The sequence below is a fragment of the Parasteatoda tepidariorum genome, chromosome 9 (assembly GCF_982258835.1).
Source record: "Parasteatoda tepidariorum strain Cologne lab strain chromosome 9, Ptep-v5.0, whole genome shotgun sequence".
NCBI lineage: Eukaryota > Metazoa > Arthropoda > Arachnida > Araneae > Theridiidae > Parasteatoda > Parasteatoda tepidariorum.
This window is the reverse complement of record NC_141763.1, coordinates 95620049-95643238: the sequence shown is the minus strand read 5'-3', so window position 1 is coordinate 95643238 and position 23190 is coordinate 95620049. Positions and strand designations below refer to the sequence as shown.

At 30.1% G+C, this 23190-nt stretch overlaps 1 protein-coding gene across 2 annotated transcripts in view; it reads right to left on the bottom strand.

The window, feature by feature from the left end:
- Positions 1 to 23190, bottom strand: part of nau (myogenic-determination protein nautilus) — an 81320-nt gene that overhangs the window by 46211 nt on the left and 11919 nt on the right. Inside the window, exons 2-5 of one of the 2 annotated variants that reach the window (XM_016072711.4) lie at positions 20865 to 21251; positions 16028 to 16165; positions 13670 to 13976; positions 12512 to 12715 (exon numbers count right to left, since the gene is read on the bottom strand). In XM_016072711.4, coding sequence (XP_015928197.2) covers positions 12512 to 12715; positions 13670 to 13976; positions 16028 to 16165; positions 20865 to 21217 — 1002 coding nt within the window. In that variant the 5' untranslated portion in view covers positions 21218 to 21251. The remainder of the gene's footprint in view (positions 1 to 12511; positions 12716 to 13669; positions 13977 to 16027; positions 16166 to 20864; positions 21252 to 23190) is intronic. The other variant, XM_016072713.4, reaches the window with a different exon arrangement.

Here is a 23190-nt window from a genome sequence, read left to right as displayed (position 1 = left end):
TCGACACCATGGTGATAAACAGAGATGTGGTTAAAAGTCGTCAAATTATTATTGACACTATAATAATAAACAGAGATGCCGTTAATAAATCCTGAAATTATTATTGACACTATAGTGATAAACAGAAATACGGTTAAAAAAATCGTCAAATTGTTATTGACACTATAGTATAAACAAAAATGCCGTTAATAATGATAAGGAGAAATGCCCTTATAAAGTCGTCAAACTATTATTAACGTTATAATGATACAGAGTAAAAAAAATCACGAAAAATTTATGATTTTACCGTAGCAGCTGGGTTGGTTGTGCAAAACTATAAAACTTATAAAATAAATCCATAACCTTAAGGTTGTTTTTTTTATTATAACAGAGCAAGTTTTTCTCAGTTAAAGTCGCAAATTAAATCCTAGATCATAATGGTCATACAAGAATAATTTTCCTCCGCAAAAATTAGGAAGACGAATGGTCTTTTATCGTACCAAAAAAAGTATTTTCTGTTAAAGTTGCAAGTAAGTCTGTAATTAAAACGGTTTTTTTAATACATAAAAAAATTTTCTCAGTGTGAAAGTTACGAAGAAATCCGTATTCACACTATATTTTGCATTAATAAAGTGGTTGGTGCTCGCCGGGAGCAAAATTCGTGCTACCAGTCATCGCTGGGATTTGAACCTGGGTCACCTCACTTGTAGGCGAGCACTCTATTCCCTGAGCCTCCAGGACTAGTGCTCAAAGTTGTATAAACAATAGTAAATACCAATAATAACTTTTGATTCTTTACAACAAATTATAAATGAAGTACTCCTGCAACAGCCTATTATAAGATAGGTCGAAGTTGAAACTCCACAATTTCATGACCACAACTTTGCTACTAATTGCTGTTTAATATCTGTATACAGGGTGATTCTAAAAAGATGGGCAAAATTTTAGGAAGTGATAGTACACACCCAAGCAAACAATTTTTATCAAAGAATGCATGGTCGAAAACAAAACGCAAAGGTGCTGGAGCATTTGGAAAGTTGATGCAAACGTGAAAGCTCCATTCCTGTTGCGAGTTACTGAGCTGCGTTACTTGTCGCCAAGCTTTCGGCCGCTGCAGGGAACGTTCGTGATATGCCTGTGTGTTTCAGAATGTTCGCCTATCTTTTCTTCGCCGTTGTACTGCGTGGATAGCCTTTGCCGGCCACTGTTTTGAACACTTATTGTAATCACATTAAATTTGCCATTAAATTTGCTTTTATAACTTAACTTCATCGTTCTTTGTGTGTTTTTGCCTCATATAAGAACATAAACTTTGGCGCCCTCTAGCGGTATTGCGTTTTGTTTTCAACCATGCATTCTTTAATAAAAATTGTTTGCTTGGGTGTGTACTATCACTTCCTAAAATTTTGCCCATCTTTTTAGAATCACCCTGTATATTTATGACTTTCATGTTTATAACTCTCATTCAAAAAACCCGAAGTGATAATTTTTTGAAGAAATTTCTTATTTTACAATCATTTTTTAAATTCTAAAATGAAAAACTCCGCACGTAATTGACGATATTAGTGAAAGCGTAGGTTTTATTTTATTTTATAATCGTCGTTGAACAGCCGATCGAACTTTTCGGGTTTACAACTACTAATGTTCAACTCCGTACCCTTATAATTTTGAACCCAGTCCAGAAAACATGAGAACTCCTGGATCAAGTATTGGGAGATCTTTTGCCTTTCGTGGAGGGATTTTTGATGGAACTAACCCGCTTTTGCGTTAGATGGAGAGGAAAACCTCCTACGTTTAGCCTGACTGCAAGGAGACTCTAACCCATGATCCGTGTACTTCTGAGGATTTTTTTACGTCAGCACTGTGGTCGGTGCGAGTCGGTTGCGGAATTCGTATTAACCAACCATTGCTGGGATTCGAACCCGGTTCATCTCATTGGAAAGCGAACGTTCTATCCCCTGATCCACCACGGCTCGAAAACATATGTTAAATCATATCTTGAAAAATCCAAATTTTTCCGAGTTCATAACATGCGATGACCTTCCTCCACTGTAAGTATAAAATAATGTTCTGCTAAAATTTAAAAAAAGATAATTTTCAATAATATACAAAAAAAACTAAGACAGTTTCTATTTAGCCTCAAGATGATATTTTTAATATTATTTTAAATGCCACTAAACACATGTTTCACTAAAAAAATTAAAAAAAATTTCCACGATATCATTTTTTTCTTCATGATTAAATACCAAGTGGAAAAGAAATCAATCTAATAATTTCTGAGAAAGTTCTTTTGATTTTTTCTAGGACACCATACATTTTTATTATTTTCAAAACCTTAGAATATCTAGAGATATTTTCATCTAATTTCTTAAAGTATTTCTTTAAATTAAAGCCAAATTCAAAGGTAAAAAATCTTCCAAAGCATTTTAAATGAAGAAAAAAAACTTTCTGTTTACAAATTAATAAGCCGATGCGAGTTTACAAATATGCAAATCTATTTTTGGCATTATTTAATTGTAATTCATTCTGCTCATGAATTAAAATTTTCTTTTAAAAGATGAAAGATTGTACAACGAATTTTTTTTAAAAATTTATAAATTGTAATAAGTCACAGACATTCTTACCTACAAATCGGAAAAGCTGACAGGCATATTTAATCATCAAATTGTTTGCTTACATGTTTTATTCTTTAAAAAATGGCCTTATTGATTCCTTTGATGCTATGCCGTTAATCTCTTTGTCATTCTGAAGTTTAAAGCAAAAATGAACTTTGAATTTAAAAATAGTTTTCTAGAAAATAAAATTATTGATAAATAATCAAGAAACTCTTTGATGATATTTCATAAGTAGCCAGTTCATTTTAGTATTTTATACCATGCTGCAGAAGCTTTATAAATTTTCAGGCTATTTTTAGTATCTTTAATCCTTCCTGGAGAAATTTTGACTGTGTTTTGTTTTGAATTTATTTCGAAAATAAAATATCTGCCGTCTAAGTTATTAAAATGAATTTATATAACCTTTTTAAGCTAAATATTGTTGTACTCTAACATGATGCATTAATTCTTGTCTTAAAATAAATTTATTCTAATAAGTCATGTATATACAAAGCCATGTATATTGTATACAATGTCTTGCATTTCAGGCAACGTGCTAATCATTATACACTAAACTGATTTTTGTATATATATATTAATTTCAATATTCATCTGTAGTCGTAATTATTATAAAATTTGGTATGAATTAATGCATGTAAGTTATTTTAACCACGCTATTTAACCACGTGAGAAATAACTCCATTCTTTTCCCTTTCTTTAACAGCAGAAGCACCAGTGAACCTAAGTCTCGGTGGCGAGCAACATTACCCACGCCACACTGTCACAGATACCCGTTCATAGGGTGAGCCACATATTCACACAGTACACAACAGACAACAACACATACAGAGAGGGAAACATCTATGCCCTGTGCGGGATTCGATCTCGCAGTCACTGACTTCACAGTCAAGCACGCTGACCGCTACGCCACCTGGCCGGTAAACTCCATTTATTGATTCCATGTATTTTATATCATTTATTAAAAACAATTTTGTTCTTATATTCCAGTTCTCCCACAGTAATCAGATTCAGAACAAGTTCCCTTCAGAATGTGGTGCAAGCATATCTATATATATATATTTCTCTTACACGGCGACAAAAAAAGCCTCATTACAACTCCCCGAATGGCAACGCTAGAAAATCGACCAATGATTGCCGCTAAAAATGTCACATGTCAAATCTAGCTGAGGTGGCTCAACATGTAGCGCTTTTAAAAACCGGAGAGACCATTCTCACCAAATGTGATCTCTTCCGAAATTCACCCTATCAACTGCGGCAATCTCATGCTATTAGGCTAGGCAGAAGTGAGTAGTTTTTGTCGATAGATCTCTATTTTAGTATTTTGTCGAAAGCGCTTTTTTTCACGAATTTATATATTACGAATTAATTTGACGATTTTTGATTTATATCACGAATTTATTTGTTTTATTATTGTTATTAGTTATTCATTGAAAAATGAGTCTCAGTCGTGCTGTTACGCTTTAAGATTTTATACTATAGCACATTTCTAATAGGTTTAACGAATTACATGTCATTTATTTGAATTCAAATTTATTTTAATGACTTAGTATTTACTAAAAAGATGTAAATTTTTTTAAAAAAATTTTTTTTTTGTGTGGATTTGAATGACTGTTTTGAATTCTTAGAATTTTGTGCATATGCAATGTACCTAAGTTAGTAGCGAGCGAAGCGAGCTTGGTTTGCGAAGCAAAAACAAATAAGATTTCATAGCAATTTTCGGGGGTTGGCGAGCAGGGGGCGCAGCCCACTAGTTTAATAGATTTTCCTATTAATTATATAAAAAAAATTGTGGACAAAAGAAAAATAAAAAAGGGGCAAAATTGTAAATGCACCACTTCTCTAAGTTTTTAATAGTACAGTTATTTTGATTATTATTTCTATGCCTCTATTATCTCTCTATTTGACTCTATACATAGAACTGAAATATTTCGTGACTGAAGGATTACCACTGCGGTTAAATCATATGCTACATATGATTGAGACAACAAAGACTTCTTTTTTAAATTCATTTCGATAACTGAAAAAGGTTTTAAATTCAAGGCGAATCAAGAAAAAAAACCTGAATGTTGATAAAATTAATAATTACTTATATTTCGCAATGTTTTAAACAATTTCTTTTTCAAATTTTAAAACAAAAAAAATTTAAAACAATTTGTTTTAAAACAAATTTTTTTTAAATTTTATTGAATATTTTTAAAGTTAAAACTAAAAAAAGTAAGAAATTTTTCTTTCTACTGAGTCAAGTTTTTTGAAATGTGTGTATTTCAATGGCAGATTTTAATCTTTTTTCCTCTCTCAGGGACGGGGGGGGGCAGCGCAGTGAGTTAAACAGAAATAAATAAGTAAATAAATAATAGTGTGTTTTATATACTGAAGTGAAAAGATTAAATAATGTGATGTATATAAAATACATTTTTCTGACTTATTGTCTTGTTTGATTGTTGAGTTTTAATAATGATATAAATTTTATTTTATAATTTATTTTTTGAATAAAAGATCTATATATATATTTCTCTTACACGGCACCAAAAAAAAGCCTCATTACAACTCCCCGAATGGCAACGTTAGAAAATCACCCAATGATTGCTGCTAAAAATGTCACATGGCAAATGTCACATGAGGTGGCTCAACATATAGCGCTTTCAAAAACGGAAACAATAACCAGAGTGAGCATTATCAGGTTGTTCAATTCAGATTCATGCCCTTAAAACATGATAATATTTAATTTAAACTCAATTAGGAATTCATTAGGCTGGCCTTCTCCATGACTACAAATAAGTCACAAGGTCAGACTTTTGAGAAAATCAGTTTAGTATTGACTAAACAAGTTTTTAGTCATGGACAACTTTATGTTGGCCTGTCAAGAGTTAAGTCATTTGACAGCCTTTCAGTAATTGCTCCAAGATGCCAAATCTATAATTGTGTTTTCAAAGAAATTCTAAATGCTTAGTGTTAATTTCTTGGAGCTTTGCAGAAAAAAATGTTTTTTGAAAAAAATTTAATTGAAATTTCTATTGGCAGTAGGCAAGGGGAACTGCCAAAATCGAAACTCCCCGATTAGAAATGCAACATGGCGACCTCCAGGTGGTATTTCTCGGGTAATGCTAACAGTCATGCATTTTAATTTATTGTATGTAAAACATCCTTATTTTGTTCCAAAATGTTATGTACTTTATCACAAATGTTAATTAATATAAAAATTGATTTCAATAATGCTGATCACCAAAAAATATTTCATTTGGCGATAAAAAAAAATTTTGTGTTCTTGAAAATGAAAGACTTTTTGAGGGTTATTATCTCACAAGGAAAAGTTAAGGTTTAAAGTTTATATTTTTAAATAATAAAAAAAATTTCTAAAACTTTCAGAATTTCTAGCATTAACTAATTTATTATGCACATTTTGAGTAACTGCAATATTTGATAATTTATTTTGCTAATATGTTTCTCATTTAGCTAATGTTTTGATTTTTTCACCATGTACAATCTAAATAGCTATTATACTTTTTTAAAAGCCAATAAGAACATTGATAGAATTCTTCTACATAAGTACAATACTATGTCTTTGATGATAAAATACTATGTCTTTGATGATAATATGCTATGTCTTTGTGCTAGAACATTGTGTTCATTGGCGAGCGAGCGCAGCGAGCCATGGTTCACGGCGTGAACCACATAGGATTGCGTAGCAATTCTCGGGGGTTGGCGAGCGTTAGCGAGCAGGGGGCGGATCCTCCTAGTATGCTATAAAAGTCTTTTTCAAGTTTGCAAATATGATTAAGATTTTTAAAGTATTTCGAACTTTTAACTGAATCAGTTTGTATTTTACCAGTGCGAAAAGGGGAAAAAAGCAATTATTTGTCAGTTTATTAGAAAAAGAATGTATCAAAATTAGTATTTATGTTTTAAAAATTGTCTACTTAATGTAAAAATGCTTTTTTCCAGGAAAATGTGAATTTTGATTAGGAGCTAAATAAAATTGACTGCCCAGCTCATCTGTGAAATGGAGAAAAAAAACGGAGGATTTGAAATTTTTTCTTACATTGGATAAGGTGTTTGTAGATGTAGACACTTGCTCCATTATAGCAATTGACTTTTTGTTTAAGAATTTGAATAATTTTAAAGCTCAAACTATTAGCATCTTTCCTTTCGTAAAAAAAAGCTTTTGTTATAAAAACGTTTTCAAAGTTAAATAAGTATTGAATAAGTAAGATGAATAAGTATTACTCAATAATATACACAATTAAGGTAACTATTTTGTGTCATAAAAAAAAGGTTTTGTAAGTAAAACTTAATTGTAAGATGTGCAAGAATACCTAATATTGAATAAATTATAATCTATGCAAAATCATTAAAAGTTCAATTACATATCGAAAATTAACTGAAGTTAAAATTATCAGATAATTTGAGTTAAGAATTTTTAAAAGCTTAAGTTTTAAATTTATCTCCATTTCCCACACAAATTGATAAAATTAATCTAGTTTATTCCTACTTATAGTGCATTTTTTTGATAAAAACACTCAACGAGAACTTAGAAGAAATATTTACTCATTCATAATTAGAGGTTTTTAGAGTAATCAAAACATTGTTTTTGTGAAAGAAAAAAATTTTTAAAAAAAACCACAGAGGTGAAATTTAAATTAACTAATTTTACTTTTTTATCGTCTTTTTCTAAAATCGAAGAATATTTAAAGAGTATTTGTCGCTTCCGTTATTAAGAGCTCTCTTAAAAAAACGCTTAGCATTTTTTCTCCATATTGGTTACCGTTAGATGTTAATCTTTCCCAGTTGTTTTTCTACGCGTATTTCTTCAGCTGTATTGGCAACAGTTGAGGCGCGTCTGCTTATCGATCGTCATCTTGTTTTTTCTACTGCTCGATATTTTATTTAACATTTAGAGTGTTGATATTTCAGTGAAATGTTTGGGGAAGAACTCAAGGCGTTCTCTAACAGTCAATTTTTTTTTATTCACTATCTCAGGTTCGCAAATTAGCACTTTTTGAGACAAGGAATTCATTGACAAATTCCTGCATCTAGCTTTTTTTGTTTTATTCAACCATGCGGACATCCGAAAATATGTTTCGATTATTCAATCTAAAAGGGTTAAACTTCGCTTATTTTTTTCTTTCCTTCTCTTTTTTTACATTTTATTCATTTTTTTTTCTGTTGATGTCACGGAAATGGTATCGACAGAAAATTTTGTTAAGTTAGAAAAAAATATGAAAAATATTGTCAATAGAATGTCAGGAATGTTGAAAACAATTATTTTAAAAATTTTAAAAATAATTGTGATTTTGGTCATGGCATAATTTTAATAGTTAAACCCCACAGTATATTCCTACAAGTGTACATGTTTAACAATAGTATCGTACAAATTTCCGTGGTATTCAATTGAACCACGGTATCTTACATCTTTGCAAGGAGCTAAGTTAAGCCGTACTATTATGCAAACGTGCATTGTTCTATGTTAAACTATCATATCGTTCAAATTCACATGGCGCTTAGTTAAAACGCACCATTATACAAATTTGCATGATGCTAGTTTAAAACATAGTATCGCACAAATGTGCATGGTGCTAAGTTAAACCATATCGTAGAAATTGGCATGGTGCTAAGTTAAAGCATAGTATGGTGCAAATATTCATGGTGCTAAGTATAAACATAGCGTCATGCCTCTTAAACCTAATGACACGATATCATAGTTTAAATTTACAGGTGAAATAGTTCAATTGAGCGCATTATGTCGATTGAAGCAACTTTGGCATATTAATTGGCATATTTGGCTTAAAAATATTTCACTCAATAATAAAAATGTTCCAGTTTAATAAAGTAAATGAACTTAAAAGAAACAAAAAAAAAATAAAGCGTAAATTAAATTTAAAACGAAAATTTTTCTTATCCCGATGTATAAATCGACTTCATAAACCCCAAAAATTTAAAAAAATCAGGGGGTCAACTAATACACCGGTAATTAATTCGGACATTCCTTGATTTTTAAATATCGATAAATTATAAGCAATGATATGAATATGAATTGATTCGATCTATAGATTTATTCTCTTGAAATATCATATTTTCTTTTTAATGTGTTACATGCAATTAGTTCTGCATTTTCTCTCATCATGTTTCCTTTTCATTTAAAGGTTTACTTTTTTTTTTTTAACTATTCTTTAAATTGCTTTCAGAAAAAAAAATTAAGAATAAGAAGAGATAATTTACTCGAGAGTTTTAATATTTTTAACTTGAAAAAGCTAAGTAGACTTAATTATTTTTGTTAAATATCGGTTTTAGAAATTTTCATATTTAACTTTTTTATGGTTTTACTTATACACCGACATAACAGAAATTTGCTTTCTCGTATTCAGAAATTGTCGAAGGGATGGACTGACCAGATTAACTGAGGGGTGGACCTTTTTAAGCAGTTGGGACATCGGTGTCCGTTTTATACAATTTTTGTCTGACCCCCTAATTGCAAGCAAAAATTTTTTTTGGTATTTTTAATTACAAAAAACAGTCTAATACATAGTTACTAAAAAATTCTGTTAGAATATCGAAATTATATTTGTACTAAAATATAAAATCCAAAAATAGCAGTTTGAAATTTTTTCCATTCATATTCACAAATTTATCAATAATTAATTTTGTAAGTTAAAGAAATTTTAATAATGAATAACTGTTTCTCTCAGATCTAAATAACTTCAAATTTGAAAAATTATTGTTTGGAAGTGAGCCGTGTTTCGAAGATTTGCATGCAGAAAAAGACACGGGTGTAATATGTTGAATTTCTTAACCACAAATTATTAAAATTCTAAATATAATATTATTCACCTTTTTTTGGCCTAATTTAATGCAAGATAATGAAAAGAGTACGAAAAATATGTTTAATACAAACCCTGCGTCAAACGATTATACACAGGTATACTTCAGAAGGGTACGGTACATTTGCAAGAATAATTTCATCAATAATTTTAAAATATAAGATTCCAGCGTTTCTTTCAAATGTTTTTTTCAAAAATTTAAAGTTTAAAAAAACACAATGCCAACCCATATCGCCGCTTTGCAAGATATCGGTTTTGAAAATTGTTTGCGAAAAAGGTGCTTAAAATACAGCAAATTGAACACTTCTGTTAATTCATGTTAATCTGAATAAGTTAAAAAAAAAAGTCGAAGTAGAAGTTTTTTTCCGAGAATTCCGTTAAATTCTCACACAATTGTATTCTATTGGTATTACACTGTAAAAGAACTCAGTAAATCTTTAGCCAGTATTTGGTGCAAAGTTTCTCATTATCCTTAAGTTTAGTTAAAGGAATCATGAAACTTTTTTATTTTAGTTACACCATGAATTGTGAAATAAGATTGAGAAATACTTCCATGGTGCAATTTACTGCACCAAAATTTAATAAAAAGCGCAAAACTTTGACGCTGACTTTAAACTGAATTATATTCGCTTACGACGTCATGTTTACTTCACAACTCAATCTCGGTGTGTCGGGACTTATAATATTGTTTCAAGTTGAAACAATATTGCATATTGTTTCAAGTATCAACTTATTTAGATAGGTAAATGTTTTATTTACACTGATTAAAGTTCATTTCTTTTATGTTGCCTTTTTAAATATAGTTAACGGTATAAAATGATTACAGATATGTCATAAAATAACCTACTTACGGTAAATAGTTTTGTTACGGTAAACAGCAACCTTGTCCAGTATTTGAGCTCCTTAAAAACACATAATAATGGGCAATCATTCTGTGCTTTTATAAAAGAAAAAAGAAAATGGATGTTTTGTTTCTTCAAAACCACCTACTTTTGGTACTACCCTCTACTAATATAGAGTACCAAAATATGGTAAAATTGAGCTCCATTTTTTGTAGCCAGCAAATGAATACCAATTTTTGGTGCAATGTGGCTCGGAATTTTTAACAGTGTATTTACATATAGACAAAAACCTGAAACAAAGTTACAATTTCTAAATATGAATGATTTAGCATGTAAAGCTAAGCACAGATGGCAATAGGGGTTAAAATTCGTCGTAATATTTACTTGTTACTACTTTCGATTGATTTTTACGCCTATGCTTGAAAAGGGCGTCTTCCATTATTATTGCCTTGAGTTAACATTATGACGCGTTCTTTCAATTTAAATTTCAACTAAATGAGCAATAAATGAATTCGGAGACTCTACAAGCATACAATGATGCTATCTATACATAATAATAAACGCGGCTGTGTGTGTGTGTGTCTGTAATCACAATATATCGCCCCAGAAGCCTCGCCCAGGCACGAAACTCGGCACATAATTGTGTTTTGACATAATGAAGAAGTATTTTTTTTCTTTTTCAAAAATTTGGATTAGTTTTTTAGTTATCAGTCATTTTGTAAGAAAATCTATGCTTTTTCTTCTTCAAAGAGCCATATTCAGAAAACTATTAAAAAATGCATATACTTTTCTCCACTCTTATAAATGTATGCTAATGCGAACCTTACAATTGAAATATTAATTTTCGACAACTTAAACCAATAATGTACGAAGGAATTAATAATTTAATTGTAAGGTTCGCATTAGTTTAAATGGATAAAAGTTTAACTTTTGTATTAAAAATGTGGCAACATATTCGATACGTAAATAGAACGCTTCGCTTTGATTTATTTGTCGCTGTGCATAATTGTTATAATAAGTTTTTTTTCTTCTTTCCACGCTCTATTTTTTTTTCTTAAGCGAAGACGATAATTTTTGTAGCGATATAGAAATAGAAATTGATACCATAAAAATTATATAGAAATGGAAATTGATACCATAAAAAATTAATTCGTTTTCGTGTTCTTTTCATGTATTTAGCATTTTAGTTTTTTTCTTCTTAAGCGTTGTAGCTATATAAAATAGGAATTTAATTATTTTTTAAGGAACGATCACACTTACCTTGGATCTCTTTGGTTTTTCTATTCTTTGTTTTAACAGTTTTTATTAAATGTAATTAGTTATTTTCAGAAAAGTTTCAGTTTGCAGGTAAGCACTTAAATTTTAATATTGAAGTTTCATGATTTGCTTTCATAGTAATTGTTGTTCTAAAGTATTCGTTGACTTCTTAAAAACCCGATTACTGACATGGCAGAACCGCCTTCCAAAAAACTTTGTATTTTGTCAAAGAAAAAGATATTAAGAGATTCTCAAAGAAGAAGGGCCCAAGAAAGTCTGTGGAACGTGAAAGACGGATGGAACATGACCGAATTTTGACAAGCAATTCTAGAGCCCAAGAAGTATCAGAGAAACGTCAAAGAAGATTAGAAGAGAATCGTGTCTCAACTAGCAGTGCTAGGGCCCGGGAAACACCTGAGGAACGTCAATGAAAATTGGAAGAGGATCGTGTCTCTACTAGCAGTGCTAGGGCCCAAGGATATGAAGACAAAATTGCAAGACAAGACCACTTTAATTGTCCACTAATCTTCAGATTTCCTGCTATGTTTTAAAAAACTTTATTGTGAAAACCTTTAAACTGGCGGACAGCTGGCCGCCTTAGGCGGCTAGTCCAAAATAAAACAAACGGCGATTTCTTAAACTAATATAGCCAAATAAGGGATAAAATTCAAAACATGGCAAACCTTACACTTTATTGATGTTGTTAATTTTCTTATATATGTTTTACTCTAATGACCTGTTGGAATTTATAAATTACAGAAAACTCTTATGAATGGTAAAATTACGCTTAAATTTAAACACAAATGACAATAATAAAACTTCTTAGATTATTAAGCTGCTCACACATCGCCTCGTAAGGAAAACATAAGCGAACGGACACATCGGTAGTTTTCTAAATTTCTTCCAGTTTTTAAGAAGGTTGTTATTGTTTACATTCAGTCAACCATTCATAACCTTTTTTAAAAATAAAAAAAATTAGAAAAAAAAACAGAAATTATCTTACCCTGTAGTCATAAGTACTCATATCTCGAATAAGATTCCGTCTGTCGCCAATCAGCTGTCGAGTTCTAATTCCGTGTGTCCCTTGCAGAATTTCTTCTAAATGTTCGATGTAATCGATTGCATTTCGAAGTATTTCTACTTTTGGTAGCCTCTGGTTCGGATTCGGACTCGTTCTTCGTTTTAGTGTCTCGAAAGCTTCGTTCACCTGAAATACGAAATGATTTTATTATGATAAAGATATAATTTACTTCGTTTAAAAAAAATTCATGCATTAAAATTAAATAATAAAATAATAATTTGAATGTAATGTAAATTTTATGTTTACGCGATCATTTGTGATCGCGTAAACATAATCGTGATTTGTATAGACTTAATGATGCGTTGATTTAGTACCAATTTCACCCCCAGTATTTAGGTTCAAAATTATCAGCATTCACCTTTCTAAGTCTCCTTCACTCTCGAATTGTAACTCAAATGTAAAGTAAATTTAACGTTTATGCGATCATTTGTGCTGCGTAGATTTAGTACCAATTTCACCCCCGGAATTTAGGTTCAAAATTATCAGCATTCATCTTTAAGTCTCCTTTGCTCTCGAATTGTAACTCAAATGTAATGTAATCTATCTTTTATGCGATCATTTGTGCTGCGTAGATTTAGTACCAATTTTTACCCCCGGAATTTAGGTTCAAAATTATCAGTATTCATCTTTCTAAGTCTCCTTCGCTCTCAAATTGCAACTCAAATGTAATGTAATCTATCTTTTATGCGATCATTTGTGCTGCGTAGATTTAGTATCAAATTTTACCCCCGGAATTTAGGTTCAAAATTATCAGTATTCATCTTTCTAAGTCTCCTTCGCTCTCAAATTGTAACTCAAATGTAATGTAAATTTTATGTTTAAGCGATCATTTGTGCTACGTAGAGTTAGTACCAATTTCACCCCCAGAACTCGTATAGACTTAGCTGTATAGACTTAGTACGAGTTCTACCAACAAATTTAGGTTTAAAACTATCAGTATTCACCTTATTTGAATCTCCTTCGTTCTCGAATTGTAACTCAAATGTGATGTAATTTAACGTTTATGCGTTATGCATGTGCAGTATAGACTTAGTATCAATTTCACCCTACAAATTTAGGCTCAAAACTTTAAATAATCACCTTTCTGAGCCTCCTGCGTTCTCTCATTGTAGCTGCTTTTCTTCTGTCTACAGTCGGATTCTTTCTTTTACAGGCTTTGCATGCCCACAGTAAGCATCGGCGACCAGTGTCTGTAACGTGACCTTCCATGGAGTTTGACCCCCTGTGCAGGGGAGGGGGAGCTAGGACATGCTGCTCCTCTTCATCTTCTTCCTCCTCATCTTCATCCTCACTACCTGATGCCGGATTTTTTGAGCGAGATGTTGAACTTTGTTGTTGGGGCGACATAAAGGCACAATGATTGGATAGATAATCTTCATGGCGGTAACTGCAAAGAAAGGGAATGTCATTGAACGAAATCGGTAAAATAGTTTCTGAGTTGGAAAAAAAATTCGGAAACATAATGCAGTTGAAAAATAGTGGTTAATTTGATCTTATTATGTTTTTTCTTATCTATTTTTTATCTTTTATAATTTATTATCTTTATATTTTTAACTATCGACTTTTGATCTACTTTCTTCAACATTTTTATAAGAAATTATTGCAACAAAAATTAAGAAGAACTTCATATAAAATGATACTTGAAAAATTAACTGAGACTAACTGTAAATCGATTCTAAATAAATTATACTCAATATTTTATTTTTTACGAAACCATGGAAGCAGTACGGAGAAAAAAATTCTGGTAAAATTACAGTTCTGTATGATAATGACATTTCTAGTTTAAAAAAAAAATTGGTTATAAAACCAAATTATAAGTCATTTTAAACCATTCATTTGGCAATATTTCTATTTCTATGTTAACGGTTTTTCGGAGAAAAACACTCCAGGCTACTCAAGGTATCTGACTAAGAGAAAATCAGCAATTTTAACAAAAATTTCGATTTTTTTTTTTTTTTTTTATATTTATTATTATCTATATTATAACTTTAGTTCATTAGCTCGCCAAACCCTTTTGAATTTTTTACCTCCAAATTTTAGAAATGACGGTAGAGTTGTTTTGTCGTATACTAACAGATAAAACCGAACCTGGAAATAAACTCACGAAAACGAAAATAAAATATTTTTTGTTTTAATTTGAGTATTTGAAAACTTATTTATTTGAATTTTTAAAACAGATAAAATTCCTTTTCAGAAATTACTTTTCGAATTATTAGTTTTTTGACGTCAGAATTTTCGTACATTTCAGAATCTTCTTGCATTTCAAATGCACTTTCTGAAAGACACTGATTCTGATAAAAAATTTCGTTAGGCTAACGAGCTTTACAAAAAACGTTTCTTATAGAATTCCTTGAAATTTTGTATGTAGACTTTTTATAATATCAGCAATGTGTTGAATTAAAAGCTAAGGTCTAAGTTAATTTTTTACTTTTATCAAGTTTTAAGTAAGAATATTTATAATTTTTCTTTAAAAAATTGAATATTAAACAAGATAGTTAGTTTCGTTTCATTGTATGTTTTAGATTATTTAGGATTTCAACTCAAAACACAGGTGAACACAAGGGAATTCTTTGATATTTAGTGTGTAACTTCATAATATTAGCAAAATTTGAATTAGAGATGTTTAGAACTAAATGCTATTTAAGATTTAAGTGGATATTCGTAATTTTTATTAAAATTTAAGTAAGAATAGAAATTTTTCTTTAAAAATTCAATATTAAATTATATATTAAGTTTTCGTTCATTTTTTTGTTGAGATCTTAAGTTTTAGTTCAAAACAAAAGTAATCTTAGGTGATTTGTTCAAATCTCAGGTTATCGAATTATTTAAAATTTAGTATGTAGAATTTCAATAATGTTAATGATGTTTTGAACCAAAATCTAAGATCTAATTTTTAATTTGTTATTTTTATCACGTTTTAAATACGAATATTTCGTATTTTTCTTTAAAAATTCAATATTAAACAATAAATTTAGTTTTATTTCATTTATTGTTTTCTGATTTCTAAGATTTTAGTTTTACACACAGAGAACATAAGCATTTTTCAGACTTTTACGCATTACAATTTTGTTGTAAAGTTAATAGAGTAACATGAAAAATCTGTAGTTATTGAGCTCAAATTTGCCCTTACTTCAAAAAATGCTTGATAAACTTTGAAATTTTACTTTAAATTAAGAACTTTAGGAGCCCTGCTTAGCAAATATAAAATTTAACTTTAAATCAAGCTTTTAAAAAAAAAATATGAGTCAAAACCAGTCGGATACCTTAACTGTTACAAACCAAATATATCACGAGTATATATACCAAGTATAACAGAATCGAGTATATCACGCTTGTAGATAATTAACTCAGCAATCTCTTACGAACCGAGTATGTCACTAGTATATAAACGGAGTATAACGGAATCGAGTATTTCACATATTGAGATGATATACTCACCAATCTCTTTCTGAGTGCGAATATTGGGAGGGTGTTCCGGGCGATGTGGAAGCGGAAGAACTGGATGTGAAGGACGGTTGATACTGAACTGGTTCTGCAGTCGAAGGAAGTCTTGTATCTTTCATCTCCATACAAATTCTAAAGGATAATTTCTTCTTTTAATTTGCAAATTTGAATTTTTCTTGAGATAAAATAATGATAAACCACATTTCAATGGTTCAAGAGAGAGTTTTCAAGGAAGTATTCCTCTGCTATATAGAGTAAATTCATGGAAATGGTAAGTCAACAATGCGAAAAGAATTTGATGTGACGATGGAAAAAGTGTGGCTTATCACTATTATCCCAAAATATCTATATATTTATAAAGTATTTTATTTGTAAAAAATGTTTAAAAAAATAAAAAAGTAGATAATTTTAAAAATTTTATTATGCAACCATAAATCTAAAATGATATATTTTACAGATATTTATATATATTTTTCAGATATTTTAAATAAAATATTTTGTGAATTGTTTGTTTTGCCGGTAAAATACTTTGTGTAGGGTCCGTTAGTAGACCCGACTTTTTCTAAAATTGGCCCTGAGTATATTTCTTAATATTTTCTACACTGGAAAAACTTTTCACGTATCTGAACATCAAAAGTGGTGGCAATAACTTTACATCAAAGAAGGGTTCTACTGTATCAAGAACCAAGGATAGTTCTTGGTACCGTGCTTTCTTACACTGTAGAATAAACATAACGTAGGAATCCTAAATTAAAGAATTCGTCTAGTTTCGATGTTTTTCTTTTAAATATTAATATGAAACTTTCAAAAACTAGTTTATTTGTTTTATTATGTGTGAAAAATTATGAAATTAGTAAAGCAAATTATCATTATTATTTTTTTTACAGAACCATTTTTAGGTAAAAATAAGGCTTTTTTGCACATAGTCTAAGCATTGTAAAAAATTTCTAAAGTTTAAAACAAACAAAAAACCTTCGTGGAATTTATTTAGGAGGCTATCAACTATGTTTTGCACTATTATCTTAAAAGCAAGTGCATATACTGCTGAGTTAGGAATCAATATAGTTAAAAAAAAGTAAATTTTTAGAAATTTCCACACTTGTGTTAGCTAAAAAACATGCATAAAAATTAAATTCTACTTTTACTCTTAGTCTGTAGTTCAAAACATGTGTGCTATAATCATGAACATACATGAAAAATTGTAGACAATTATTTCAAAAACAACATGAGATATTGTCTTTAAGGTTATTTAAAATGTGAAGAAAAAAAATCTTATTTTGAGATAAACACATTTAAAGACTTAAAATCATTACGCTATCCACTGTTATCACCTTGCACAAAAACTGCTATAACTTGGTAAAATGAAACAAAAGTAAAGTATTTAGAAAACTAAGATTAGAGGAATTCTGAATTTATAATGAACTCAATTTCGAAAGTTTAGTCCAAAATAATATTTTTTTCACTAGTCGCCTTAAAGATGTATGCATACGATATTTCTTAAAGTAAAATTAGTTTCTTAATCAGACATGCACACAGCACAGAAAGAATATTAATATGAATATGAATTAGGCTTAACAAAGGCGGAACGGGTAGAAATTAAGTATTAAAAAATTATTTAACACAGTTCACAGATATTTTAAAATCAATTTATATAATAAATTAATTGATATGATATTTTTAATTAATTTTTAAAATCATTATAATACATCTAAAATCATACATATTTTACCGGTGAAGTTTTGTCTCAGTAGATATTGCATAGTGGCCTGGAAGAAAACCAACTCACTCCAACTCTTATTAGATGTAAACAAACTACTGGTGATATCTAATTTGCGACAACTTTGGTGTTTTCGGAATCGGAAATAATTCAATGCACCTGATCTCGGTCTGAGCTTTCTCCCTTGTTTGAGATTGGATATTTTTTATATATTTTATTAATGAATGAGTGTAGTGTATGAATGTTTTATTCGGGATTAACTTGAAATAACACACAATTTTTAGATTTTTTTAACACCAAAGTTATTACGGATTAGGTACTACACCACAGTTTTCATAGGGTATAATTAGCAAAGGAAAAAACGGATCACCCAGAATAACTTTTGATCGAATGATTAGATCTTGACTCTCTAGGACTCAATAATTAAGTTAAATAATTAAGTAGGCGATATTTTAAGTGAGGAAGACAGAGTCAAAAGCGTACTTACTCTGAATATGGATACTTTTTTGAAATTCGACTTCTCAGGAACTGCTCAACCGATTTCGCTCAAATTTTGTAATTTGTCATGTAAAACAACATTCATTAAAAGATAAATCTGCATGTAAACTATACCTTACAATTTAAAAAATTTTTGACTATTATTAAATAAAATTCTAAAAATAATAAATCTTTACCAAAATCTATTTTTCTGCAAGGAATTATCTTTGGATAAACAAATTTTATTATTGCGTGCAAAAGTTATGAGCAAGATATGGCGAAATACGCAAAAAGTAAAATTAACAGTAAGAGGTCCAAACTTTCGACTGCTCTCTTTTTCCAACTATTGTAACCATATTTCCCAGATTGCGGCAATCCGTAATTTTTTAGAGGTCAGAAATCCGAATCCGTCTAAAAAGATGTTTGTTTATTCAAAGAAAGTACTTTTTTATGTCTGATTTCGTAACTAGAAATATCGTCTGTACTAATTAATTAGCATATTTGCAGTCCCCCTTGAGCCACTAAGATTGAGTCCTAAAACTTGAATATCCGATCACTAGATAAAAAATTATTCAGGGTGATCCGTATTTTTTTTCACGCACTCTACGTACATTATTTACAAACATTTCCATAGCATCAGCATTGTTCACCTATTAATAATGTCTTTTTAACTCCCTATAACTTCACAGAAAAATTTCTGGCTTCAAAATTAATCAAGATATGAAAGATGTTTATGAAAGTTCGCAAAGTTTTTTTTATTTTTAATACAAAATTCTTGTTATCTCTAAATTAATGCTCCAACCTGTATCAGAAAATACAAGCTTGATATTGTTTTATATATCGGAAAATTATCGCTTTTTTATCGGATAAAGCATGCGTTCAACATTGCGTGGACTTAGGTTTTTTTATAGCAACAGCCACGTTTAATACTTTTTCGGACTATGTAACTTTAAACGATGGAAATCAAAATTTGAGCAAAGTTTGTTGAGTAGTTTCTGAGCAATAAATTTTTTTTTAATTTTTCAAAAAAGTGTTCCTTTTTTTTATGTTTGAATTTTGAGCATTTAAAATGACACAGTTTAAAATTATGCAAAATTTGTAAACCTTACAATTCAAAAGTCTTTTTTATTAAATTAAATTATTAAAAAAATACTTTTAAAATTCTAAAATTTGCTTGAAGTTATCTTTTGCAGAAACAACTTTTTTTAATTAAATTTAGTAGGTGTTGAACAGTAATAACGTTCAAGTTTGTTGTGAACTTAATATGGCAATAAGTTGAACCGTAGTATAGCACTTCTTAAAGCTTGATTCACACCTGATTGATTTAACTTAAGCAGAAACATGGTACAACTTTACACATTATTAAAACTGAATAAAAGAATTTGACAGCATGTTAAACCGGGATATTTTTCAAATTCAATGTAACTCTATTACTTTACTTAGTTAGTTGAACCATATTATCGTGCTTCGTAAACTTGATGGCACAAAAATACTATGGTCCAACCTGAACGAAAACATTAAATTTAACTCCTTATTAAGAGCGCATAAAAAAAATTCAAAGTTTTTGAACCATAATATTTTTCAAACTTTCAGCAACACCAGCATACTTTATAGTTGAACAACATAATCCTCCTTTTTAACACATGACAACAAGACACTATAGAATAACTTGAATAGGAACCTAGTTCAATTAAATACTATGAAGGTTGAAGAACACTTACAGTATTATGATTCAATGTATGATTTAGCATTGAACTGATTTTTCTACGAGTTTAACTTAATAGATCAATTTGGTTCGATTCCGTTTTTGGGGACCTTTTAAAAACTGTTACACTGTTATTATTTTCATTCTAAAATTATGGTAAAAAAACCGGCAGCAATCTGTCCATCCGATTAACCATACAGTTTACGGTAAAGAATATTTTTCACCTTTACTGTTTTGAAACCGTTTACAACTAGTATGGTTATAAAATAATGAATGCAAAACTATGCTGGTTTTTTTAACCATTTACAGCTACCATGGTTTAAACACCGTAAAAAAAGACATTTTATTGGACACATGAGCTAGGCGTCTGGTTAGATAATGGGCATTGGAGATATCACACTGAAAATTCAGGACACTGAAAATTCTTCATGAGTGTTTAAGGGAAGTTAAGTGTCCATGCTGGGATTCGAACCCCCGTTCTGTCGGTCATGAGATTGACAGTTTAGCTCTCTCGGCTATAATATGCACACAGTTGCAAGGAACTAAGTTGCTCCATTAGGTGGGTCTAAATGGTGCAATAAAATTCTTGTTATTTATCCGTTTTAGGTAAAAATAGTTAATAAACGATTTTTCTGACTGTTAATAGTTTCATAATCATCTTATTTATGGTTAATTTACTCTTTTGTTTAAATATGGTAAAATATCAATGAAATAGATTGTCATTTAGCTATTGTTTCTGAGAAATTTCTAACAGTGCACTGCATTACCTTCAATAGAAACCTATATTAGAATAATAAATACTCAAAATCACAGTACCTATAACTAGATTAACAGTAGTACCTATTACCAGAATTAATTAAGCATCACTGGCTTTAATAAATAGCTTGGTGATTTTTAGAATATTTAGGCCGAAATGGAATATGAAATCTTACCTTGTATCATCTGAAGAAGTGGATACTTCTGATGATTGGCATCGTTGAATCTTTTCTGCGTTCTTTTCGTAGCCAAAGTTCTCGTTCAAATGATCTTCTGGTATGACTTCCATAGTGTATGGATGCTGCTGCTTCTGTTGGTGGCAAGGTCTGTTGGCTGATGCATCCTCTTGACTACAGAAATATCTGTTGTTGTACTGTTGTGTGGACCTGTGATAGTCAAAGTGCTGGGGAGGTCCGTAGGTCATGTCGTAATGTGACTGTTGAGTGGTACTACTGACGAAAGGAGGTGTTGAAGTGAGAGGGGGTGAAGACTTCTGGTAACGGCAACTCCGCATTTCCGGAACCATCATCACTTACAGGTGTGAACGACTGTTATAGAAGATTCTGAGAAAAAAAAACACATTGGGGTCAACAACAGACAAAAAAAATTAAACTAATTTAAGAAGGCATGAAATTTTTTTTTGCAAAACTAATTTTATTGTAAACGTAAGAGAGAGAAATGTGGATCAGTGGTTACCCATTGGTCAATTTTTTTCTGGATGGACTTTCATAAACGCCACAACATTTCAAGTAATGGATTTGAAAAACTGCATTACATTGATACTTGGTCTTGGCGTCCAATTGGCTGGATTGGCTTTTTATTCCAGCCAATATACGTTTCTTAAAACGTCATAAAAAAATTTCTTTCTTCAATGCATTGATATATATATTAAAATAACCACTACGACAGTAACTATGAATAAGTTAATCATAAAAAGAGTATGAAAAATAATTTTTATGAATAACATGTTGAAGCTTAAGAAATGCAAGCTGGGGAAAATAAAAAGAAGAAACTGAAAACACTCAACTTCAAAAAGTTTCAAAATGGGATGCTTGCAAGTGACGTATGTGGGTATCGCGATTCTGATTGGATGTTGAAACGCGGCATTTGCTTACGTTAGTAACTGTTCTTTACAATCTATTTGGAATAGGCAAAGCCCATCAAGTATCAATTCTCTTAAATGACACATTATCGATTCTTTCATAAAGATTTCAATTTTTCTCTACGTATTTCTTACTTAACACAAAGACAGTGACGAAGTCAACTCAGAACATAAACAACCTAATTATGCATTGAAGTTTCCAGGTACACGAGACAAATATATATCATGGTTACAATAAAATACACAAAAAATAATAAATCTAAGTTAAGTAAAAGACGAATATGAGAAAGAATTAATTTTCAACAAATTTAACGGAGCTGTATCTAATTAACTTCGCGTTAATTAACATTCTAACTTATGTGGAGAAACTTAGCTCAACTTAAACACTCTATTTACATACATACTGATTAAAAATAAGAATTTGAAAGTTTTTCTTTTGATTGATTGGTAACAATAGCTTATTGCCAAACAATAGGAAGTCATGGTCAAATAGACTTCACTGGAAAAATTTTTGAATTTGTTATTATCTCTGCAACACCTTGTTTCTTTGAAAAAAATTATAAGGTGAGTGTTTGTATTTATATGTTTGAAGTGGAATTAATCTCATGTAATAGTTGTATTTTTCTCACTGTGAAAAAGAGAATTCAAAATATAGTTATTGAAGTTAAGTTTTATTTTCTTAAGCATCATAGCATAATAAAGTACTGAGATAAGGGGGTGTTTATTCACTGGATCACCAAACGATGAAAAACCAGTGAAGGAACAAGTGTTCTTTTACTGAGTTTTTTTCTAAGTTAATGAAAATAAAAGATAAACTTTAATTTTCTTGTACCTCTAGCGATGTTCCGCATCAAAAGTATGTTAAAAATACGAAAAACAACTTCTAACCAGTGAGGGAACAGGCATGTTCCTTTACTGGGCATAGATTTCCCAGTGAATGAACAGTAATATGTTGACACTTTAATTTTCAATTCATGATTACCAAAAAACATTTAACATTTTCCAAGTATTTATATGTTATAATTTCAAGAATAGGCTTGTTTTTAAATATTTGTATGGCTTATAAATTCATAAAGAGCATTAAGAAATAACCAAAATTAAGTGTTCTTTTACTGGGTGTTCATTCACTGGTAAGAGCTGTTCCTTCACTTGGTCTTCTTACTACTTGTTACTTGAACCTCCAAAACTTTAAAACAATATTATGTAAGTTCTCTACAATTTTCTTACATAATTTGCAATTAGTAACAAATATGTTGACACTGTCATTTAATTAAAATTACGAATTTTGAAATTAATATGATTTTTTAAAAGGCAAGCAAAGCTTAAGTGTTCCTTCATTGGTTAGCTTATTACAACAATTATTAACAATTTCTGAAAATTTATCAGGAACATTTGTCAAA